We start from the raw sequence: 25,976 nt of genomic DNA, 5'->3' as shown, positions 1-25,976 counted from the left end.
GTGGGAATTTGGGTCTGATTTAGGAAGAGAGGACACAAAAGTGGGGATTTAGGGTCTTATTTAGGAAGAGAGGAGACACAGTTGTAGGAATTAGGGTCTGATTTAGGAAGAGATAACACATAAATAGGGAAATTGGGGCCTTATATAGGAAGAGAGGATACAGAGATGTAGGAATTGGGGTCTTATTTAGGAATAGATGTCACATAAATAGGGGATTTGGGTCTTATATAGGAAGAGACATCACATAAATAGGGGAATTGGGGTCTTTTTTATGGAGACATGACATAAATGGGGGGATTTGGGGTCTTTTATGGAGAGACAACATATAAATAGGGGATTTGGGGTCTTATATAGGAAGAGACATCACATAAATAGGGGGATTTGGGGTCTTTTATGGAGAGAAATCACATAAATAGGGGGATTTAGGGTCTATAATGGAGAGACATCACATAAATAGGGGAATTGGGGTCTTATATAGGAAGAGAGGATACAGAGATGTAGGAATTGGGGTCTTATTTAGGAACAGACATCACATAAATAGGGGGATTTGGGTCTTATATAGGAAGAGACATCACATATATAGGGGAATTGGGGTCTCTTATAAAGAGACAACACATAAATAGGGGCATTGGGGCCTTATATGGGAAGAGAGGATCCACAGATGTAGGAATTGGGGTCTTATTTGGGAAGAAATACATAAATGGGGGGATTTGGGTCTTGTTTAGTAAGAGGCAACGTGTAAATAGGGGAATTGGGGTCTTGTTTAGGAAGAGACATCACATAAATTATGGGCTTGGGGTCTTATATAGGAAGAGAGGATACACAGATGTAGGAATTGGGGTCTTATTTAGGAATAGATGTCACGTAAATAGGGGATTTGGGTCTTATATAGGAAGAGACATCACATAAATAGGGGAATTGGGGTCTCTTATAAAGAGACATCACATAAATAGGGGGATTTGGGGTCTTTTATGGACAGAAAACACATAAATAGGGGATTTGGGTCTTATATAGGAAGAGAGGATACACAGATGTAGGAATTGGGGTCCTATTTGGGAAGAGACATCACATAAATAGGGGATTTGGGGCCTTATATAGGAAGCTCTTCTATAGGGTCTTCTATAGGAATCCACAGATCCCCATTGAGGTGGGATTTGGCCAGGAATCCAACATGGCGGACGTTGGGGCCTGTTTGTGTGGCCTCACGCACGTAGTCAACGTCAATCCAGTTGTGACGTCACTTCTACGCGACGCGATATGACGTCAGTGTCGCGCGCCGACGCGTGACGTCACTAAAGCGCGACAAGCCGCTGTTGCAATGGAGGCGGCGGGGCAACATGGCGGCGAGGAAGAGGAGGAGGAAGAAGATGAAGAGGAGCAATGGCTGCTCGAGTCCCTTCATATGTGAGTCCTACACCTCGGCCCTGACCATATAACGCCCCCGGCCCCTCACGGCCGCCATCTTGACTCAGGTACGAGGCCCTGCACGACTTCGAGCTGCAGAACCCGACCCGTGTTATCGAATGGGGCCCGGGGAACCGTGAGTGCGGAGGGGACTGGGGGGTAATGGGGTGTTATGGGGTCTATGGGGTGTTATGGGGTAATGGGGGGTTATGGGGTCTATGGGGTAATGGGGTTGTTATGGGGTCTATGGGGTAATGGGGGGGTTATGGGGTCTATGGGGTGTTATGGGGTCTATGGGGTGTTATGGGGTCTATGGGGTGTTATGGGGTCTATGGGGTGTTATGGGGTCTATGGGGTGTTATAGGGTCTATGGGGTCTATGGGGTAATGGAGGGGCTATGGGGCTGGGTTGGGGGCTATGGGGTCTATGGGGTAATGGGGCTGTTATGGGGCATATGGGGTCTATGGGGTCTATGGGGTAATGGGGTGTTATGGGATCTATGGGGTAATGGGGGGGTTATGGGGTAATGGGGTGTTATGGGGTCTATGGGTTAATGGGGGTGTTATGGGGTCTGTGGGGTGTTATGGGGTAATGGGGTGTTATGGGGTCTATGGGGTCTATGGGGTGTTATGGGGTCTATGGGGTGTTATGGGGTCTATGGGGTAATGGGGTCTATGGGGTCTATGGGGTAATGGGGTGTTATGGGGTAATGGGGGTGTTATGGGGTCTATGGGGTAATGGGGTGTTATGGGGTCTATGGGGTAATGGGGAGGTTATGGGGTAATGGGGGTGTTATGGGGTCTATGGGGTAATGGGGTGTTATGGGGTGTTATGGGGTCTATGGGGTGTTATAGGGTATATGGGGTCTATGGGGTGTTATGGGGTCTATGGGGTCTATGGGGTAATAGGGTGTTATGGGATCTATGGGGTAATTGGGGTGTTATGGGGTAATGGAGTGTTATGGGGTCTATGGGGTAATGGGGGGGTTATGGGGTCTATGGGGTAATGGGGGGGTTATGGGGTAATGGGGTTATGGGGCCTATGGGGTCTATGGGGTGTTATGGGGTCTATGGGGTGTTATAGGGTATATGGGGTCTATGGGGTAATGGGGTGTTATGGGGTAATGGAGGTGTTATGGGGCTGGGTTGGGGCCTATGGGGTAAATGAGGTGCTATGGGGCGTCTATGGGGTAATGGGGTGTTATGGGGTCTATGGGGTAATGGGGTGTTATGGGGTCTATGGGGTAATGTGGGTGTTATGGGGTCTATGGGGTAATGTGGGTGTTATGGGGTCTATGGGATAATGGGGGTTTATGGGGTCTATGGGGTAATGGTGTGTTATGGGGTCTATGGGGTAATGGGGGGTTATGGGGTCTATGGGGTGTTATAGGGTCTATGGGGTGTTATGGGGTGTTATGGGGTCTATGGGGTGTTATGGGGTCTATGGGGTGTTATGGGGTAATGGGGGGGTTATGGGGTCTATGGGGTGTTATAGGGTATATGGGGTCTATGGGGTAATGGGGTGTTATAGGGTCTATGGGGTCTATGGGGTAATGGGGGGTTATGGGGTCTATGGGGTAATGGGGGGTCTATGGGGTAATGGGGGGGCTATGGGGTAATGGGGGGGTTATGGGGTCTATGAGGTAATGGGGGGGTTATGGGGCCTATGGGGTAATGGGGGGTTATGGGGTCTATGGGGTGTTATGGGGTCTATGGGGTAATGGGGGTATTATGGAGCATATGGGGTCTATGGGCTCTATGGGGTGTTATGGGGTGTTATGGGGTCTATGGGGTAATGGGGTGTTATGGGGTCTATGGGGTAATGGGGGTTTATGGGGTCTGTGGGGTGTTATAGGGTCTATGGGGTGTATGGGGTCTATGGGGTCTATGGGGTAATGGGGTGTTATGGGGTAATGGGGGGGTTATGGGGTTTATGGGGTGTTATAGGATCTATGGGGTCTATGGGGTAATGGGGGGTTATGGGGTCTATGGGGTCTATGGGGTAATGGAGGGGCTATGGGGCTGGGTTGGGGGCTATGGGGTACTGGGGGTGTTATGGGGTCTATGGGGTAATGGGGGGTTATGGGGTAATGGGGGTGTTATGGGGTATTGGGGTAATGGGGGGGTTATGGGGTATATGGGGTAATGGGGTGTTATGGGGTCTATGGGGTAATGGGGGGGGTTATGGGGCCTATGGGGTAATGGGGTGGTTATGGGGTCTATGGGGTAATGGAGGGGCTATGGGGCTGGGTTGGAGGCTATGGGGTCTATGGGGTAATGGGGCTGTTATGGGGCATATGGGGTCTATGGGGTAATGGGGTGTTATGGGATCTATGGGGTAATGGGGGGGGTTATGGGGTCTATGGGGTAATGGGCTGTTATGGGGTAATTGGGGTGTTATGGGGCCTATGGGGTAATAGGGTGTTATGGGGTCTATGGGGTAATGGGGGTGTTATGGGGCCTATGGGGTAATGGGGGTGTTATGGGGCTGCTATGGGGCCTGTGCGGTAATGGAGATGCTATGGGGCTGCTATGGGGTCTATGGGGTAATGGGGGTGTTATGGCGTCTATGGGGTAATGTGGGTGTAATGGCGTCTATGGGGTAATGGGGTGTTATGGGGTCTATGGGGTAATTGGGGTGTTATGGGGTAATGGGGTGTTATGGGGCCTATGGGGTAATGGGGGGCTATGGGGTCTATGGGGTAATGGGGGTGATATGGGGTCTATGGGGTAATGGGGGTGTTATGGGGTAATGGAGGTGTTATGGGGCATATGGGGTCTATGGTGTCTATGGGGTTTTATGGGGTCTATGGGGTAATGGAGGGGCTATGGGGTCTATGAGGTAATGGGGTGTTATAGGGTCTATGGGGTAATGGGGGTTTATGGGGTCTATGGGGTAATGGAGGTGCTATGGAGCCTATGGGGCCTATGGGGTAATGGGGATGTTATGGGATCTATAGGGTAATGGGGGTGTTATGGGATCTATGGGGAAATGGGGGGGTTATGGGGTCTATGGGGTAATGGGGGTGATATGGGGTAATGGGGGTCTATGGGGCCTATGGGGTAATGGGGTGCTATGGGGTCTATGGGGTAATGGGGTGTTATGGGGTCTATGGGGTAATGGGGGTGTTATGGGGTCTATGGGGCATATGGGGTGTTATGGGGTCTATGGGGTAATGGGGGTGTTATGGGGTCTATGGGGCATATGGGGTGTTATGGGGTCTATGGGGTAATGGGGTGTTATGGGGTCTATGGGGTAATGGAGGTGTTATGGGGTCTATGGGGTAATGGAGGTGTTATGGGGTCTATGGGGTAATGGGGTGTTATGGGGCCTATGGGGGTTCTATTGGGTCTATGGGGTAATGTGGGTGTTATGGGGTCTATGGGGTAATGGGGGGGTTATGGGGTCTATGGGGTAATGGAGGTGCTATGGGACTGGGTTGGGACGTATGGGGTAATGGAGGTGTTATGGGGCCTGTGGGGTCTATGGGATAATGGAGGTGCTGTGGGGCTGGGTTGAGGCCTATGGGATAATGGAGTTGTTATGGGGCTGCTATGGGGTCTATGGGGTAATGGAGGTGTTATGGGGCTGGGTTGGGGTCTATGGGGTAATGTTGGTGCTATGGGGCTGGGTTGGATCTATGGGGTAATGGAGGTGTTATGGGGCTGCTATGGGGTCTATGGGGTAATGTTGGATCTCTGGGGCTGGGTTGTGGGTCTCACTGCCCCCCATGTCCCCATAGGTGTCTTTGTGGCTGGTTATAGTTGCTCTGCAAGGAACGAGATCCTGCAACTGCTGCCACCACCAACAGTGCAGGGAAAGGAGAGTCAGGTGTGTGTGCAACAGGGGCTGCATTGAGGGCTGCAACAGGGGCTGCAATGGGTGTTGTATTGTGTGCTGCAATGGGAACTGCAATGGGTGATGTAATGGGTGCTGCAGTGCGTTCTGCAGTGGGGGCTGCAGTGCATGCTGCCATTGGTTGGTGCTGCAATGGGGGATGCAATGGGGGCTGCCATTGCGTGCTGCATTGTGTGCTGCAATGGGGGCTGCAATGAGGGCTGCAATGGGAACTGCAATGGGGGATGCAATGGGTGTGTGCTGCAATGGGGGCTGCAATGGTGCTGCAATGGGGGCTGCAACACGTGTTGCATTGTGTGCTGCAATGGGGGCTGTAATAGGGGCTGCAGTGGGGGTTGCAATGGGAGCAGCACTGGATGCTGCCATTGGTTGTTGCTGCAATGGGGGATGCGACAGGGGCTGCAACGGGGTCTGCATTGGGGGCTGCAGTGCGAACTGCAATGGGGAATGCAATGGGGGATGCAATGGTGCAGCAATGGGGGGTGCAATGGGGCTGCAGTGGGAACTGCAGTGGGTGCTGCAATGGGGGCTGCAACACGTTGCATTGTGTGTTGCAATGGGGGCTGCAATGCGTGCTGCCATTGGGCGCTGCAGTGGAGTCTGCAATGGGGCTGCAATGTGTGCTGGAATGGGAACTGCAACGGGGACTGCAATGGGGGCTGCCATTGGGTGCTGCAATGGGTGCTGTAATAGGGGCTGCAATGGGGGCTGCAGTGCATGTTGCATTGTGTGCAGCAATGAGGGATGCAATGGGGGCTGCAGTGGGGGTTGCATTGTGTGTTGCAATGCTTGCTGTAATAGGGGATGCAATGGGAACTGCAATGGGGGCTGCATTGAGTGCTGCAGTGGGAGCTGCAATGGTGCTGCAATGCGTGCTGCCATTGGGCGCTGCAGTGGAGGCTGCAATGGGGTCTGCAATGTGTGCTGCAATGGGGCTGCAATGGGTGTGTGCTGCAACGGGGGCTGCAATGGGGGATGCAATGGGAGATGCAGTGGGGGCTGCAATGGGTGCTGCATTGAGTGCTGCAATGGTAACTGCAATGTGTGCTGCAATGGTGGTGCAATGGAGGCTGCAATGGGTGTGTGCTGCAATGGGGGCTGCATTATGTGCTGCAATGGGGGCTGCAATGTGTGCTGGAATGGGAACTGCAACGGGGGCTGCAATGGGTGCTGCCATTGAGTGCTGCAATGGGAACTGCAATGGTGCTGCAATGGGGGCTACATTGTGTGCTGCAATGGGGGTTGGAATGGTGCTGCAATGGGGGCTGCAACGGGGCTGCAACAGGGACTGCAGTGGGGGATGCAATGGGTGCTGCAATGGGTGTTGTATTGTGTACTGCAGTGGGGGCTGCAATGGGTGCTGCAGTGATGCTGCAATGGGGGCTGCATTGGGTGCTGCATTGGGGGCTTCAATGGGAACTGCAATGGGGGCTGCCATTGGTTGGTGCTGCAATGGGGGATGCAATGGGGGCTGCATTGTGTGCTGTCATTGGGTGCTGCAATGGAGGCTGCAATGCAGGCTGCAATGCGTGCTGCCATGGGGGCTGCAACGGTGCTGCATTGAGGGCTGCATTTGGTGCTGCAATAGGGGCTGCCATTGGGTGCTGCAATGGAGGCTGGATTGGGGGCTGCAATGGGTGTGTGCTGCAATTGGGGCTGCAATGGGTGCTGTGATGGGGGCTACATTGGGGGCTGCAATGGGGGCTGCAACGAGGGCTGCAATGCGTGCTGGCGTGCTGCCATTGGTGGGTGCTGCAATGGGAACTGCAATGGGGGATGCAATGGGTGCTGGAATGGTGCTGCAATGGGGGATGTATTGTGTGCTGCAATGGTGTTGCAATGGGTGCTGCTTTGAGGGTTGCATTTGGTGCTGCAATGGGGGCTGCAATGGTGCTGCCATTGGGTGTGTGCTGCAATGGGGGCTGCAATGCGTGCTGCCATTGGGCGCTGCAATGTGTGCTCCAATGGGAACTGCAATGGGGGCTGCATTGTGTGCTGCAATGGGGACTTCAAGGGGAACTGCAATGGGGGCTGCCATTGGGTGCTGCAATGGTGCTGCAATGGGAACTGCAATGGGGGATGCAATGGTGCAGCCATTGGGTGCTGCTATTCACTCCCATTCACTCCCATTCACTCCCATTCATTCATTCCCATTCATTCCCATTCACTCCCATTCATTTACTCCCATTCATTCATTCCCATTCATTCCCATTCACTCCCATTCATTCCCATTCATTCCCATTCATTCATTCCCATTCATTCATTCCCATTCATTCATTCCCATTCATTTATTCCCATTCATTTATTCCCATTCATTTATTCCCATTCATTTATTCCCATTTATTCCCATTTATTCCCATTTATTCCCATTTATTCCCATTTATTCCCATTTATTCCCATTTATTCCCATTCACTTCCATTCACTCCCATTTATTCCCATTCACTCCCATTCATTTATTCCCATTCACTCCCATTCACTCCCATTCACTCCCATTCATTCCCATTTATTCCCATTCACTCCCATTCACTCCCATTCATTCCCATTCACTCCCATTTACTCCCATTCGTTTATTCCCATTCACTCCCATTCATTCATTCCCATTTATTCCCATTCATTCCCATTCATTCACTCCCATTCATTCCCATTCACTCCCATTCACTCCCATTCATTCACTCCCATTCATTCATTCCCATTCACTCCCATTCACTCCCATTCACCCCCATTCACTCCCATTCACTCCCATTCACTCCCATTCACTCCCATTCACTCCCATTCATTCCCATTCACTCCCATTCACTCCCATTCACTCCCATTCACTCCCATTCACTCCCATTCACCCCCATTCACCCCCATTCACCCCCATTCACCCCCATTCACCCCCATTCACTCCCATTCACTCCCATTCACCCCCATTCACTCCCATTCATTCCCATTTATTCCCATTCACTCCCATTCATTCCCATTTATTCCCATTTATTCCCATTCACTCCCATTCATTCATTCCCATTTATTCCCATTCACTCCCATTCACTCCCATTCATTCATTCCCATTTATTCCCATTCACTCCCATTCATTCATTCCCCTTCATTCCCATTCATTTATTCCCCTTCATTCCCATTCATTCATTCCCATTCACTCCCATTCACTCCCATTCATTCCCATTCATTTATTCCCATTCACTCCCATTTATTCCCATTCACTCCCATTCATTCCCATTCATTTATTCCCATTCATTCCCATTCACTCCCATTCATTCATTCCCATTTATTCCCATTCATTCATTCCCAGCTCCTGTGTCCAAACAGGGATTTTAAGGTTGAATGTGGAGGTTTCTCCAACCGCCCGATTTATGAACTGAAACATGTGCCAGGAACCAGGTACAGCCCAGGGGGGTCTATGGGGTCTCTGTGGGGTCTATGGGGTCTCTGTGGGGTCTCTATGGGGTCTCTATGGGGTCTATGGGGTCTCTGTGGGGTCTCTATGGGGTCTCTATGGGGTCTATGGGGTCTCTGTGGGGTCTCTATGCGGATCTATGGGGTCCCTATGCGACTCTATGGGGATCTACGGGGTCTCTATGGGGATCTATGGGGTCCTTATGGGGGTCTATGGGGTCTCTATGGGGATCTACGGGGGCCTATGGGGTCTCTGTGGGGATCTATGGGGTGATATGGGGATCTATGGGGCCTGTGGGGTCTCTATGGGGTCTCTATGGGTCTCTTTGGGGTCTCTATGGGGATCTATGGGGTCTATGGGGTCTGTGGGGATCTATGGGGATCTATGGTGTCTGTGGGGCCTCTATGGGGATCTGTGGGGTCTCTATGGGGATCTATGGGGTGATATGGGGTCCCTATGTGACTCTACGGGGTGATATGGGGTCTCTATGGGGATCTATGGGGTCTGTAGGGTCTCTATGGGGTCTCTATGAGGTCTATGGGGTCTCTATGGGGTCTATGGGGATCTATGGGGTCTCTGTGTCGATCTGTGGAGGATCTATGGGGACTCTATGGGGATCTGTGGGGACTCTATAGGGTCTCTATGGGGATCTATGGAGTCTATGGGGATCTGTGGGGTCTCTATGGGGATCTATGGGGTCTGTGGGATCTATGGGGATCTATGGGGTCTCTAAGGGGATCTGTGGGGTCTCTATGGGGATCTATAGGGTCTGTGGGGTCTATGGGGATCTATGGGATCTATGGGGATATATGGGGTCTCTGTGGGGTCTATGGGGATCTATGGGGTCTCTATGTCGATCTGTGGAGGATCTATGGGGATCTATGGGTATCTATGGGGGTCTATGGGGTCAACAGGGTTCCTATGGGGTGATATGGGGTCTCTATGGGGATCTATGGGGTCTGTGGGGTCTCTATGGAGTCTATGGGGTCTCTATGGGGATCTATGGGGTCTCTGTGTGGATCTATGGGGACTCTATGGGGATCTATGGAGTCTATGAGGTCTCTATGCGGATCTATGGGGTCTGTGGGGTAACTATGGGGTCTCTATGGGGATCTGTGGGGTCTATGGGGTCTCTATGGGGATCTATGGGGTCTCTATGGGGATCTACGGGGATCTGTGGGGTCTATGGGGATCTATGGGGTCTATGGGGTCTCTATGGAGATCTATGGTGTCAATGGGGTCCGTATGGGGTGATATGGGTTCCTATGTGACTCTATGGGGATCTATGGGGTCTCTATGGGGATCTGTGGGGTCTCTATGGGGATCTATGGGGGATCTGTGGGGTCTCTATAGGTCTCCATGGGGTCTCTATGGGTCTCTGTGGTGTCAGTGGGGTCCCTATGGGGACTCTATGGGGTCTGTGGGGTCTCTATGGGGGTCTGTGGGGTCTCTGTGGGGATCTATGGGGTCTATGGGGTCTGTGGGGTCTATGGGGTCTCTATGGGGTTATAGGGTCTCTATGGTGCTTCTGGGGGGATATGGGTCTCTATGGGGTCTCTATGGGGTCTATGGAGTCTCTATGGGGTTATGGAGTCTCTGTGGGTCTCTATGGGGTCTATGGGGTCTCTATGGGGTCCTATTTCCCTCCCCAGTTTGCTGGTGACCAGTGGCCCCCCCGACAGCTCCCTGCAGCTGTGGCAGCTGCCAGCAGAGGACTCAGGTACCGGGATCTATGGGGTCAGTGGGATCTATGGGGTCAACGGGACCTGTGGGGTCAATGGGTTCTATGGGGTCAACGGGATCTATGGGGTCAACGGGATCTATGGGGTCAATGGGATCTATGGGGTCAACGGGATCTATGGGGTCAACGGGACCTGTGGGGTCAATGGGTTCTATGGGGTCAATGGGATCTATGGGGTCAACGGGATCTATGGGGTCAATGGGTTCTATGGGGTGAACGGGATCTATGGGGTCAATGGGTTCTATGGGGTCAATGGGATCTATGGGGTGATATGGGATCTATGGGGTGATATGGGATCTATGGGGTCAACGGGTTCTATGGGGTCAACGGGATCTATGGGGTCAATGGGATCTATGGGGTCAATGGGATCTATGGGGTCAATGGGTTCTATGGGGTCAATGGGATCTATGGGGTCAACGGGATCTATGGGGTCAATGGGATCTATGGGGTCAATGGGATCTATGGGGTCAGTGGGATCTATGGGGTCAACGGGATCTATGGGTCAATGGGATCTATGGGGTCAGTGGGATCTATGGGGTCAACGGGATCTATGGGGTCAATGGGATCTATGGGTCAATGGGATCTATGGGGTCAGTGGGATCTATGGGGTCAATGGGATCTATGGGGTCAATGGGTTCTATGGGGTCAATGGGCTCTATGGGGTCCTTAAAGGGTTATATGGGGTCCCTATGGGGTGATATGGGGTCTCTCTCAGGCTCTATGGGGTCCCTATGGGGTGATATGGGGTCTCTCTCAGGCTCTATGGGTTCTATGGGGTCAATGGGATCTATGGGGTCAATGGGTTCTATGGGGTCAATGGGTTCTATGGGGTCAATGGGATCTATGGGGTCAATGGGATCTATGGGGTCAATGGGATCTATGGGTTCTATGGGATCTATGGGGTCAATGGGATCTATGGGGTCAGTGGGATCTATGGGGTCAATGGGATCTATGGGGTGATATGGGATCTATGGGGTGATATGGGATCTATGGGGTCAATGGGATCTATGGGGTCAACGGGATCTATGGGGTCAGTGGGATCTATGGGGTCAGTGGGATCTATGGGGTCAACGGGATCTATGGGGTCAGTGGGTTCTATGGGGTCAGTGGGTTCTATGGGGTCAACGGGATCTATGGGGTCAACGGGATCTATGGGGTCAACGGGATCTATGGGGTCAACAGGATCTATGGGGTGATATGGGGTCTATGGGGTCAATGGGTTCTATGGGGTCAGTGGGATCTATGGGGTCAGTGGGATCTATGGGGTCAGTGGGATCTATGGGGTCAACGGGATCTATGGGGTCAGTGGGATCTATGGGGTCAGTGGGATCTATGGGGTCAATGGGATCTATGGGTCAGTGGGATCTATGGGGTCAGTGGGATCTATGGGGTCAATGGGTTCTATGGGGTCAACGGGATCTATGGGGTCAACGGGATCTATGGGGTCAATGGGTTCTATGGGGTCAATGGGTTCTATGGGGTCAACGGGATCTATGGGGTCAATGGGATCTATGGGGTCAACGGGATCTATGGGGTCAACGGGATCTATGGGGTCAATGGGTTCTATGGGGTCAATGGGATCTATGGGGTCAACGGGATCTATGGGGTCAATGGGTTCTATGGGGTCAATGGGATCTATGGGGTCAATGGGTTCTATGGGGTCAACGGGACCTGTGGGGTCAATGGGATCTATGGGGTCAATGGGATCTATGGGGTCAATGAGATCTATGGGGTCAATGAGATCTATGGGGTCATTGGGATCTATGGGGTCATTGGGATCTATGGGGTCAGTGGGATCTATGGGGTCAGTGGGATCTATTGGGTCAGTGGGATCTATGGGGTCAATGGGATCTATGGGGTCAGTGGGTTCTATGGGGTCAACGGGATCTATGGGGTCAACGGGATCTATGGGGTCAGTGGGATCTATGGGGTCAGTGGGATCTGTGGGGTCAATGGGTTCTATGGGATCCATGGGTTCTATGGGGTCCATGGGATCTATGGGGTCCATGGGATCTATGGGGTCAACGGGATCTATGGGGTCAATGGGATCTATGGGGTCAACGGGATCTATGGGGTCAACGGGTTCTATGGGGTCAACGGGTTCTATGGGGTCAACGGGTTCTATGGGGTCAATGGGCTCTATGGGGTCCTTAAAGGGTTATATGGGTCCCTATGGGGTGATATGGGGTGATATGGGGTCCCTATGGGGTGATATGGGGCTATATGGGGTTGATACGTGGTCCCTCTGAGGCTCTACGGGGTCTCTATGGGGTGATATGGGGTTCCTATGGGGTGATATGGGGTCTCTCTCAGGCTCTATGGGGTCCCTATGGGGTGATATGGGGCTCTATGGGGTGATATGGGGCTCTATGGGGAGATATAGGGTCCCTGTGGGGCTCCATGGGGTCCTTAAAGGGTTATATGGGGTCCCTATGGGGTGATATGGGGTCTCTCTCAGGCTCTATGGGTTCTATGGGGTCAGTGGGATCTATGGGGTCAGTGGGATCTATGGGGTCAGTGGGTTCTATGGGGTCAGTGGGATCTATGGGGTCAGTGGGATCTATGGGGTCAGTGGGATCTATGGGGTCAGTGGGATCTATGGGGTCAACGGGATCTATGGGGTCAACGGGATCTATGGGGTCAACGGGATCTATGGGGTCAACGGGATATATGGGGTCAGTGGGATATATGGGGTCAGTGGGTTCTATGGGGTCAGTGGGTTCTATGGGGTCAGTGGGATCTATGGGGTCAGTGGGATCTATGGGGTCAATGGGCTCTATGGGGTCAATGGGCTCTATGGGGTCAATGGGCTCTATGGGGTCAACGGGATCTATGGGGTCAACGGGATCTATGGGGTCAACGGGATCTATGGGGTCAACGGGTTCTATGGGGTCAGTGGGTTCTATGGGGTCAATGGGATCTATGGGGTCAACGGGATCTATGGGGTCAGTGGGTTCTATGGGGTCAACGGGATCTATGGGGTCAACGGGATCTATGGGGTCAACGGGATCTATGGGGTCAACGGGATCTATGGGGTCAACGGGATCTGTGGGGTCAGTGGGATCTATGGGGTCAATGGGCTCTATGGGGTCAATGGGCTCTATGGGGTCCTTAAAGGGTTATCTGGGGTCCCTATGGGGTGGTATGGGGTGATATGGGGTCTCTCTCAGGCTCTGTGGGGTCCCTATGGGGTGATACGGGGTCCCTCTGAGGCTCTATGGGGTCTCTATGGGGTGATGTGGGGTCCCTATGGGGTGATATGGGGTCTCTCTCAGGCTCTACGGGGTCCCTATGGGGTGATATGGGGCCCTATGGGGTGATATGGGGTCCCTGTGGGGCTCTATGGGGTCCTTAAAGGGTTATATGGGGTCCCTATGGGGTGATACGGGGTCTCTCTCAGGCTCTATGGGTTCTATGGGGTCAAAGGGATCAATGGGGTCAAAGGGATCAATGGGGTCAAAGGGATCAATGGGGTCAACGGGATCTATGGGGTCAACGGGTTCTATGGGGTCAACGGGTTCTATGGGGTCAACGGGTTCCATGGGGTCAACGGGATCTATGGGGTCAACGGGATCTATGGGGTCAACGGGATGTATGGGGTCAACGGGATCTATGGGGTCACCGGGATCTATGGGGTCAATGGGATCTATGGGGTCAATGGGATCTATGGGGTCAACGGGATCTATGGGGTCAATGGGTTCTATGGGGTCAATGGGTTCTATGGGGTCAATGGGATCTATGGGGTCAATGGGATCTATGGGGTCAGTGGGATCTATGGGGTCGATGGGATCTATGGGGTCAGTGGGATCTATGGGGTCAACGGGATCTATGGGGTCAACGGGATCTATGGGGTCAACGGGATCTATGGGGTCAATGGGATCTATGGGGTCAACGGGTTCTATGGGGTCAACGGGTTCTATGGGGTCAACGGGTTCTATGGGGTCAACGGGTTCTATGGGGTCAATGGGCTCTATGGGGTCAATGGGCTCTATGGGGTCCTTAAAGGGTTATATGGGGTCCCTATGGGGTGATATGGGGTGATATGGGGTCTCTCTCAGGCTCTGTGGGGTCCCTATGGGGTGATATGGGGCTCTATGGGGTGATAAAGGGTCCCTCTGAGGCTCTACGGGGTCTCTATGGGGTGATATGGGGTCCCTATGGGGTTATATGGGGCCCTATGGGGTGATATGGGGCCCTATGGGGTGATATGGGGTCCCTGTGGGGCTCTATGGGGTCCTTAAAGGGTTATATGGGGGCCCTATGGGGTGATATGGGGTCCCTGTGGGGCTCTGTGGGGTCCTTAAAGGGTTATATGGGGTCCCTATGGGGTGATATGGGGTCTCTCTCAGGCTCTATGGGTTCTATGGGGTCAGTGGGTTCTATGGGGTCAATGGGTTCTATGGGGTCAACGGGTTCTATGGGGTCAACGGGTTCTATGGGGTCAACGGGTTCTATGGGGTCAACGGGATCTATGGTGTCAACGGGTTCTATGGGGTCAATGGGATCTATGGGGTCAGTGGGATCTATGGGGTCAACGGGATCTATGGGGTCAACGGGTTCTATGGGGTCAATGGGATCTATGGGGTCAGTGGGATCTATGGGGTCAGTGGGATCTATGGGGTCAGTGGGATCTATGGGGTCAATGGGATCTATGGGGTCGATGGGATCTATGGGGTCAGTGGGATCTATGGGGTCAGTGGGATCTATGGGGTCAATGGGATCTATGGGGTCAATGGGTTCTATGGGGTCAATGGGATCTATGGGGTCAGTGGGATCTATGGTGTCAGTGGGATCTATGGGGTCAGTGGGATCTATGGGGTCAGTGGGATCTATGGGGTCAGTGGGTTCTATGGGGTCAACGGGTTCTATGGGGTCAACGGGTTCTATGGGGTCAACGGGTTCTATGGGATCTATGGGGTCAGTGGGTTCTATGGGGTCAGTGGGTTCTATGGGGTCAGTGGGATCTATGGGGTCAACGGGATCTATGGGGTCAATGGGTTCTATGGGGTCAATGGGTTCTATGGGGTCAATGGGATCTATGGGGTCCATGGGATCTACGGGGTCCATGGGATCTATGGGGTCAACGGGTTCTATGGGGTCAACGGGATCTATGGGGTCAACGGGATCTATGGGGTCAGTGGGATCTATGGGGTCAGTGGGATCTATGGGGTCAATGGGATCTATGGGGTCAGTGGGATCTATGGGGTCAGTGGGATCTCCTTGTCTCTCTGTGCCCTATAGATGTCATCAGACCCATAAGTTCCATCAGGACGGAGAACGGCCCCATGGGGAGCTGGGCCAAGATGGCGACCGACGCAACGAGACCCACGTGGGTCCTGCACGGCTGCGGGGTCAGCAGCGCCCAGATAACGGAGCTGGAGACACACAGCACGGTCTATAGGGCAGGTATGGGGCGGATGGGTTATATGGGGTCATATGGGGCTCTATGGGGTGATATGGGGTGATATGGGGCTCTATGGGGTCTGTGGGGTGAGATGGGGTGATATGGGGTGATATGGGGTCCCTATGGGGCTCTATGGGGTGATATGGGTCCCTGTGGGGTGATATGGGGCTCTATGGGGTGATATGGGGCTCTATGGGGTGATATGAGGTGATATGGGGCTCTATGGGGTGATATGGGGTCCCTATGGGGTGATATGGGGTGATACGGGGCTCTGTGGTGTCATATGGGGTCCCTATGGGGTGATATGGGGTCCCTCTGTGGCTCTGTGGGGTCCCTATGGGGTGATATGGAGTCCCTATGGGGTGATATGGGGCTCTATGGGGTGATAAGGGGTCCCTATGGGGTGAGATGGGGTGATATGGGGTGATATGGGGTCCCTATGGGGTGATATGGCATGATATGGGGCTCTATGGGGTCCCTATGGGGTGATATGGGGACCCTATGGGGTGATATGGGGTCCCTATGGGGTGATATAGGGTGATATGGGGTCCCTATGGGGTGATATGGGGCTCTATGGGGTCCCTATGGGGTGATATGGGGTCCCTGTGGGGTGATATGGGGTGATATGGGGCTCTGTGGGGTGATATGGGGTGATATGGGTCCCTATGGGGTGATATGGGGTGATATGGGGCGATATGGGGTCTATGGGGTCCCTATGGGGTGATATGGGGTCTCTCTCAGGCTCTATGGGGTCCCTATGGGGTGATATGGGGCTCTACGGGGTGATATGGGGCTCTATGGGGTCTCTATGGATAGGGTGCCATATAGATCCATAGGGTGCCATAGGGATCCATAGGGAGCCATAGTATGCCCAGAGGGTGACATGAAGATCCACAGGGTGCCATAAAGATCCATAGGGTGCCATAGGGACCCATATAGATCCATAGGGTGCCCATAGGGTGCCATAAAGATCCATAGGGTGCCCATGGGGTGCCATAAGGATCCATAGGGATCCATAGGGATCCATAGGGTGCCATAGGGTTCCACAGGGATCGATAGGGTGCCATAAAGATCCATAGGGTGCCAAAGGGATCCATAGGGTGCCATATAGATCCGTAGGGTGCCCATAGGGTACCATAGGGATCCATTAATATCCATAGGGATCCATAAGGTGCCATAGGGATCCATAGGGTGCCCATAGGGGTCCATAGGGTGCCATAGAGATCCATAGGGTGCCATAAAGATCCATAGGGTGCCATATAGATCCATAGGGTGCCATAAAGATCCATAGGGTGCCATATAGATCCATAGGGTGCCATAAAGATCCATAGGGTGCCATAGGGATCCATAGGGTGCCCATAGGGTGCCGTAGGGATCCATAGGGTGCCATATAGATCCATAGGGATTCATAAGATGCCATAGGGATCCATAGGGTGCCATAAAGGTCCATAGGGTGCCACAGGGATCCATAGGGTGCCATAAGGATCCATAGGGTGCCATAAAGATCTACAGGGTGCCATAAAGATCCATAGGGTGCCCATAGGGATCCATTGGGTGCCATAAAGATCCATAGGGTGCCCATAGGGTGCCATATAGATCCATAGGGATCCATAAGATGCCATAGGGATCCATAGGGTGCCATATTGATCCATAGGGTGCCATAGGGTGCCATATAGATCCATAGGGTGCCATAGGGATCCATAGGGTGCCATATAGATCCATAGGGTGCCATAGGGATCCATAGGGTGCCATAGGGATCCATAGGGTGCCATATAGATCCATAGGGCGCCATAGGGTGCCATATAGATCCATAGGGTGCCATAGGGATCCATAGGGTGCCACAGGGATCCATTGGATGCCATAAAGATCCATAGGGTGCCATAGGGATCCATAGGGTACCATATAGATCCATAGGGTGCCATAGGGATCCATAGGGTGCCATATAGATCCATAGAGTGCCATATAGATCCATAGAGATCCATAAGATGCCATAGGGATCCATAGGGTGTCATAAAGGTCCATAGGGGCCACAGGGACCCATAGGGATCCACAGGAATCCATAGGGTACCATAGGGATCCATAGGGTGCCCATAGGGTGCCATAAAGATCCATGGGGTGCCATAGGGATCCATAGGGTGCCATAAAGATCCATAGGGTGCCCATAGGGTGCCATATAGATCCATAGGGTGCCATAGGGCACCCATAGGGATCCATAGGGTGCTATAAAGTTCCATAGGGTGCCATATAGATCCATAGGGTGCCCATAGGGATCCATAGGGTGCCATAAAGTTCCATAGGGTGCCCATAGGGTGCCATATAGATCCATAGGGATCCATAGGGTGCCATAGGGATCCATAGGGTGCCCATAGGGTGCCATAAAGATCCATAGGGTGCCATAGGGATCCATAGGGTGCCATAAACTTCCATAAGGTGCCACAGGGATCCATAGGGTGCCCATGGGGTGCCATAAGGATCCATAGGGTGCCATAGGGATCCATAGGGCGCCCATAGGGTGCCATAAAGATCCATAGGGTGCCATAGGGGCCCATAAAGGTCCATAGGGTGCCACAGGGTTCCATAGGGTGCTATAAGGATCCATAGGGTCCCATAGGTTGCCATAGAGATCCATAGGGTGCCCATGGGGTGCCATATAGATCCATAGGGTGCCATAGGGATCCATAGGGATCCATAGGGTGCCATAGGGATCCATTAATATCCATAGGGTGCCATATAGATCCATAGGGTGCCCATAGGGTGCCATATAGATCCATAGGGTGCCATAGGGACCCATAGGGTGCCATATAGATCCATAGGGTGCCATATAGATCCATAGGGTGCCATAAAGATCCATAGGGTGCCATAGGGATCCATAGGGTTCCATAAAGATCCATAGGGTGCCCATAGGGTGCCGTAGGGATCCATAGGGTGCCATATAGATCCATAGGGATTCATAAGATGCCATAGGGATCCATAGGGTGCCATAAAGATCTACAGGGTGCCATAAAGATCCATAGGGTGCCCATAGGGATCCATTGGGTGCCATAAAGATCCATAGGGTGCCCATAGGGTTCCATATAGATCCATAGGGATCCATAAGATGCCATAGGGATCCATAGGGTGCCCCTAGGGTGCCATATAGATCCATAGGGTGCCCATAGGTGCCATAGGGTTCCATAGGGTGCCATAGGGTGCCATAAAGATCCATAGAGTGCCCATAGGGGTCCATAGGGTGCCATAGGGATCCATAGGGTGCCCATAGGGTGCCATAAAGATCCATAGGGTGCCATAGGGATCCATAGGGTGCCATATAGATCCATAGGGTGCCCATAAGGTGCCATATGGATCCATAGGGTGCCCATAGGTTGCCATAAAGATCCATAGGGTGCCATAGGGATCCATAGGGTGCCATATAGATCCATAGGGTGCCATAGGGACCCATAGGGTGCCATATAGACCCCCACGTTGCCCCTCTCTTGCAGCCCCCAGCAGCAGCCCGTTGGAGCTGAGCAGCCTGTCCTTCCTGGACCCCAACACTGCGTTGCTGTGCTGCGCGTCGGGGCAGCTGTGCATGGCCGACACCCGGCAATGCATCGCCCTGCAACCCGCAGCCATCCCTGCAGCGCAGCCTGGCCAGCGCTGGCGCATGGCGGCTGCATGCACAGCTCCCAGCACCCATTGCATCGCATGCATCTCTAACACGGGGCAGCTGGTGCTGCTGGATGCAAGGAATGCGTCGCATTGTTTGGCCGCAGCCAAGTGCAGGGTTGCAACTTGCAGCAGCGAGTTCTTGAGCGTGTCCTGGGCTCCTGCCCTGCAGGGCTGCGTCGCTGTGTCGGGTGGGTGCTGCGTCCTCGTGCAATGGCTACGGACAGGGCGTACAAGAGTCACGCTGTGTCCTGTGGGGTGATATGGGGTGATATGGGGTCCCTATGGGGTGATATGGGGCTCTATGGGGTGATATAGGGTCCCTATGGGGTGATATGGGGTCCCTATGGGTGATATGGGGTGATATGGGGTCCCTATGGGGTGATATGGGGTCCCTATGGGTGATATGGGGTGATATGGGGTCCCTATGGGGTGATATGGGGTCCCTATGGGGTGATATGGGGTCCTTAAAGGGTTATATGGGGTCCCTATGGGGTGACATGGGGTGATATGGGGCTCTATGGGGTGATATGGGGTCCTTAAAGGGTTAGATGGGGTCCCTATGGGGCTCTATGGGGTGATATGGGGTCCCTATGGGGTGATATGGGGCTCTATGGGGTGATATGGGGTCCTTAAAGGGTGATATGGGGTCCCTGTGGGGCTCTATGGGGTCCCTATGGGGCTCTATGGGGTCCTTAAAGGGTTATATGGGATCCCTATGGGGCTCTACGGGGTGATATGGGGTCTCTCTGAGGCTCTGTGGGGTCTCTGTGGGGTGATATGGGGTCCCTGTGGGGCTCTATGGGGTCCTTAAAGGGTTATATGGGGTCCCTATGGGTGATATGGGGTGATCTGGGGTCCTTAAAGGGTTATATGGGGTCCCTGTGGGGTGATATGGGGTCCTTAAAGGGTTGTATGGGGTCCCTATGGGTGATATGGGGTCCCTGTGGGGCTCTATGGGGTGATATGGGGTCTCTCTGAGGCTCTGTGGGGTCCCTATGGGGCTCTACGGGGTGATATGGGGTCCTTAAAGGGTTATATGGGGTCCCTATGGGTGATGTGGGGTGATATGGGGTCCCTATGGGACTCTATGGGGTCCCTAAAGGGTTAGATGGGGTCCCTATGGGTGATATGGGGGTCCCTATGGGGTGATATGGGGTCTCTATGGGGTGATATGGGGTCTCTCTGAGGCTCTGTGGGGTCCTTAAAGGGTTATATGGGGTCCCTATGGGGCTCTGTGGTGTGATATGGGGCTCTGTGGGGTGATATGGGGCTCTATGGGGTGATATGGGGGTCCCTATGGGGTGATATGGGGTCCCTATGGGTGATATGGGGTGATATGGGGTCCCTATGGGGTTATATGGGGTCTCTCTGAGGCTCTGTGGGGTCCCTATGTGGTGATATGGGGTCCCTATGGGGTTATATGGGGTGATATGGGGCTCTATGGGGTGATATAGGGTCTCACTGAGGCTCTGTGGGGTCCCTATGGGGTGATATGGGGCCCTATGGGGCTCTTTGGGGTCCTTAAAGGGTTATATGGGGTCCCTATGGGTGATATGGGGTGATATGGGGTCCTTAAAGGGTTATATGGGGTCCCTATGGGTGATATGGAGTGATATGGGGTCCTTAAAGGGATATATGGGGTCCCTATGGGTGATATGGAGTGATATGGGGTCCTTAAAGGGTTATATGGGGTCCCTGTGGGGTGATATGGGGATCTATGGGGTGATATGGGGTCCTTAAAGGGTGATATGGGGTCCCTATGGGGTGATATGGGGTGATATGGGGTCCCTGTGGGATGATATGGGGTCCCTGTGGGATGATATGGGGTCCCTATGGGGTGATATAGGGGCTCTATGGGGTGATATGGGGTCCTTAAAGGGTGATATGGGGTCCCTATGGGGCTCTATGGGGTCCTTAAAGGGTTAGATGGGGTCCCTATGGGTGATATGGAGTGATATGGGGTCCTTAAAGGGTTATATGGGGTCCCTATGGGGTGATATGGGGCTCTATGGGGTGATATGGGGTCCTTAAAGGGTTAGATGGGGTCCCTATGGGGTGATATGGGGGTCCCTATGGGGTGATATGGGGTCCCTATGGGGTGATATGGGGCTCTATGGGGTGATATGGGGTGACATGGGGTGATATGGGGCTCTATGGGGTGATATGGGGTCCCTATGGGGTGATATGGGGTGATATGGGGCTCTATGGGGTGATATGGGGTCCCTATGGGGTGATATGGCATGATATGGGGCTCTATGGGGTGATATGGGGTCCCTATGGGGCTCTGTGGAGTCCTTAAAGGGTTAGATGGGGTCCCTATGGGGCTCTACGGGGTGATACGGGGCTCTATGGGGTGATATGGGGTCCCTATGGGTGATATGGGGTCCCTATGGGGTGATATGGGGCTCTATGGGGTGATATGGGGTCCTTAAAGGGTTAGATGGGGTCCCTATGGGTGATATGGGGTCCTTAAAGGGTTAGATGGGGTCCCTGTGGGGTGATATGGGGATCTATGGGGTGATATGGGGTCCTTAAAGGGTTATATGGGGTCCCTATGGGGTGATATGGGGTCCCTGTGGGGCTCTATGGGGTGATATGGGGTCTCTCTGAGGCTCTGTGGGGTCCCTATGGGGCTCTACGGGGTGATATGGGGCTCTATGGGGTGATATGGGGTCCTTAAAGGGTTAGATGGGGTCCCTATGGGTGATATGGGGGTCCCTATGTGGCTCTATGGGGTCCCTATGGGGTGATATGGGGCTCTATGGGGTGATATGGGGTCCTTAAAGGGTTATATGGGGTCCCTATGGGGTGATATGGGTCTCTATGGGGCTCTGTGGGGTCCCTATGGGGCTCTGGGGTCTATGGGGTTCTATGGGGTCCTTAAAGGGTTCTATGGGGTTCTATGGGGCTCTATGGGGTGATATGGGGTCCCTATGAGGTGGTATGGGTCCCTATGGGGTGATATGCGTCCCTATGGGTTGATATGGGGTCTCTCTGAGGCTCTGTGGGGTCCCTATGGCGCTCTATGGGGTCCCTATGGGGCTTTATGGGGTGATATGGGGCTCTATGGGGTGATATGGGGTCTCTCTGAGGCTCTGTGGGGTCCCTATGGGGCTCTATGGGGTGATATGGGGCTCTATGGGGTGATATGGGGTCTCTCTGAGGCTCTGTGGGGTCCTTCTGGGTCTCTATGGGGTGCTATGGGCCTCCATGGGGTGATATGGGGCTCTATGGGGTGATATGGGGTCTCTCTGAAGCTCTGTGGGGTCCTTCTGGGTCTCTATGGGGTGATATGGGGCTCCATGGGGTGATATGGGGTCCCTATGGGGCTCTATGGGGTTCTTAAAGCGTTATATGGGGTTATATGGGGTCCCTATGGGGCTCTATGGGGTTCTCTGGGGCTCTATGGGGTCTATGGGGTCCCTATGGGGCTCTATGGGGTCCCTATGTGTTGCACGTCTCCTTTGCCCATTGGTTGCCTTTCTGCTCCCTTTGCTCCGTGCAGGTTTCGATGGCACCGTTTGCATTTACGACACTTGCAGCTGGGACGGGCGCGACGCTGCGCCGCTGTTTGTGCACCGCGGCCACGCGCTGGGGCTGCAGCCATTGGTCACTGCACACACGTGGCACCCACACAGAGCACGGACTGTGCTGTCTGCAGCCAGCAATGGAGCATTGCACGTCTGGGAATGGGTGCAGCCTCAGTGCAGCTGATGCAGGGGATGCATTGGGGGCTGCAGTGCTGGGAGCTGCAACATGATGCATTGGGGGCTGCAGTGCTGGGAGGTGCAACGTGATGCATTGGGGGCTGCAGTGCTGGGAGGTGCAGAGCTGGGCCTTGCTGCTCTGCTTGGAGCTGCAAGGTGATGCATTGGGGCTGCAGTGCTGGGAGGTGCAACGTGATGCTCACGTCTGGGGCTGGGTGCAGCCTCAGTGCAGCTGATGCAGGGGATGATGCATGGGGAGCTGCAGTGCTGGGAGCTGCAACATGATGCATTGGGGGCTGCAGTGCTGGGAGGTGCAGAGCTGAGCATTGCTGCTCTGCTTGGAGCTGCAAGGTGATGCACTGGGGGCTGCAGTGCTGGGGGGTGCAACGTGATGCATTGGGGGTTGCTTTGCTTGGAGGTGCATTGGGGAGCATTGCTGCTCTGCTTGCAGGTGCAACGTGATGCATTGGGGGTTGCAGTGCTTGGAGGTGCAGAGCTGAGCCGTGCTGCTCTGCTTGGAGGTGCATGGTGATGCTTTTAGGGCTGCTTTGCTTTGCTTGGAGCTGCATGGTGATGCATTGGGGGGTTGCTTTGCTTGGAGGTGCAGAGCTGGGCCTGGATGCTGGAACACGGAGTTGCAAGAGCTGCTCCTTTTGCTCTGCACTCCCGTTTGTTCCTTCTGCATTCCCATGTGTTGCAATGACTTTGCGTTGTTTGCTCTGCACTCCACGTGTTGGGATGAGTTTGATTGCATTGTTTGCTCTGTTCTTGGAACTGCAAGGGCTGCTTCCTTTGCTCTGCACCCCTATTTGTTGGGATGAGTTTAATTGCATTGTGTCTGCTCCTTTTGCTCTGCACTCCCATGTGTTGCACTGAGTTTGATTGCATTGTTTGCTCTGTTCTTGGAGTTGTTTGCTCTGTTCCTTCTGCATTCCCATGTGTTGGGATGAGTTTGCATTGTTTGCTCTGTTCCTTTTGCTCTACGCTCCCATGTGTTGCAATGACTTTGCATTGTTTGCTCTGCTCCCTTTGCTCTGCACCCCCATGCATTGGGATGAGTTTGATTGCATTATTTGCTCTGTTCTTGGAGTTGTTTGCTCTGTTCCTTTTGCATTCCCATCTGTTCCTTCTGCACTCCCATGTGTTGCAATGACTTTGCATTGTTTGCTCTGTTCCTTTTGCTCTACGCTCCCATGTGTTGCAATGACTTTGCGTTGTTTGCTCTGCTCCTTTTGCTCTGCACCCCCATGTGTTGCAATGACTTTGCGTTGTTTGCTCTGTTCTTGGAGTTGCAAGGGCTGTTTGTTTTGTTCTGCACTCCCATTTGTTGTTGCAATGACTTTGCATTGTTTGCTCTGCTCCGTTTGCTCTGCACCCCCATGCATTGGGATGAGTTTGACTGCATTATTTGCTCTGTTCTTGGAGCTGTTTGCTCTGCTCCTTTTGCTCTGCACCCCCATGTGTTGCAATGACTTTGCGTTGTTTGCTCTGCTCCTTTTGCTCTGCACCCCCATGTGTTGCAATGACTTTGCGTTGTTTGCTCTGTTCTTGGAGTTGCAAGGGCTGTTTGTTTTGCTCTGCACTCCCATTTGTTGTTGCAATGACTTTGCATTGTTTGCTCTGCTCCCTTTGCTCTGCACCCCCACGCATTGGGATGTTCTGACTGCGTTGTTTGCTCTGTTGCTCCATCGCGTCGCGTCGGCCTCGCGAGGCTCAGAAACGAAAGAAATTAAACCAAAATAACAACAAAGCAGCAAAAAAAACTCGCCTACAATGTGAGGAAATAGGAACCGCCGCCTTCCTGCCCCTGCTGCTGCTCCATCACGTGTGTGTGTGTGTGTGTGTGTGTGTGTGTGTGTGTGCAGGGCAGGAAGCCACAGCGGGATGCAGCTGTGCAGCAGGAGCAGCAGGAGGAGCAGCCCTTCCTGCTGTGCTACACCATCCCCCGCCAGCAGCAGCAGCAGCAGCAGCTCCCAGCTGGGAGGAGGCCGGGCTGCATTGCACAGAGCTGCAGGCTGCAAGATGAACCCAACATGCATCGCATGGAGCTGCAGCTGGTGCTGCAAGATGAACCCAACATGCATCGCATGGGGCTGCAGCTGGTGCTGCAAGATGAACCCAACATGCATCGCATGGGGCTGCAGCTGGTGCTGCAAGACGAACCCAACATGCATCGCATGGGGCTGCAGCTGGTGCTGCAATATGAACCCAACATGCATCGCATGGGGCTGCAGCTGGTGCTGCAAGATGAACCCAACGTGCATCACACGGGGCTGCAGCTGGTGCTGCAAGATGAACCCAACATGCATCGCATGGAGCTGCAGCTGGTGCTGCAAGATGAACCCAACATGCATCGCGCGGGGCTGCAGCTGGTGCTGCAAGATGAACCCAACATGCATCGCATGGAGCTGCAGCTGGTGCTGCAAGATGAACCCAACATGCATCGCATGGAGCTGCAGCTGGTGCTGCAAGATGAACCCAACATGCATCGCACGGGGCTGCAGCTGGTGCTGCAAGATGAACCTAACATGCATCGCACGGGGCTGCAGCTGGTGCTGCAAGATGAACCCAACATGCATCGCATGGGGCTGCAGCTGGTGCTGCAAGATGAACCCAACATGCATTGCATGGGGCTGCAGCTGGTGCTGCAAGATGAACCCAACATGCATCGCATGGAGCTGCAGCTGGTGCTGCAAGATGAACCCAACATGCATCGCACGGGGCTGCAGCTGGTGCTGCAAGATGAACCCAACATGCATCGCATGGGGCTGCAGGCTGCAAGATGAACCCAACATGCATCGCATGGGGCTGCAGCTGGT

General features: G+C 53.5%; 1 protein-coding gene across 8 annotated transcripts; it reads left to right on the top strand.

Annotated features, from left to right (window-relative positions):
- The first annotated feature begins 1,249 nt into the window (after positions 1–1,249).
- WDR73 (WD repeat domain 73) lies at positions 1,250–24,920 on the top strand. 8 transcript variants are annotated; one of them, XM_085536587.1, is made up of 10 exons: positions 1,250–1,404; positions 1,473–1,540; positions 5,147–5,235; positions 8,553–8,641; positions 10,310–10,377; positions 15,640–15,804; positions 19,282–19,638; positions 22,956–23,273; positions 23,343–23,468; positions 23,609–24,920. In XM_085536587.1, the coding sequence occupies exons 1-8, from the start codon at positions 1,319–1,321 to the stop codon at positions 23,162–23,164; spliced, it is 1,131 nt and encodes a 376-aa protein (XP_085392713.1). In that variant the 5' UTR covers positions 1,250–1,318; the 3' UTR covers positions 23,165–23,273; positions 23,343–23,468; positions 23,609–24,920. The 8 variants fall into 8 exon arrangements, with proteins under 8 accessions (XP_085392713.1, XP_085392712.1, XP_085392714.1 ...); XM_085536586.1 differs by having other exon boundaries at positions 23,576–24,920; XM_085536588.1 differs by having other exon boundaries at positions 23,343–23,575; positions 23,759–24,920.
- The last annotated feature ends 1,056 nt before the right edge of the window (positions 24,921–25,976 follow it).

The sequence above is a fragment of the Coturnix japonica genome, chromosome 1 (genome assembly GCF_054131305.1).
Source record: "Coturnix japonica strain WE chromosome 1, WE-NBRP24, whole genome shotgun sequence".
Classification (NCBI taxonomy): Eukaryota; Metazoa; Chordata; class Aves; order Galliformes; family Phasianidae; genus Coturnix; species Coturnix japonica.
The sequence above is the reverse complement of the archived record's forward strand: the minus strand, read 5'-3'. Positions and strand labels throughout refer to the sequence as shown.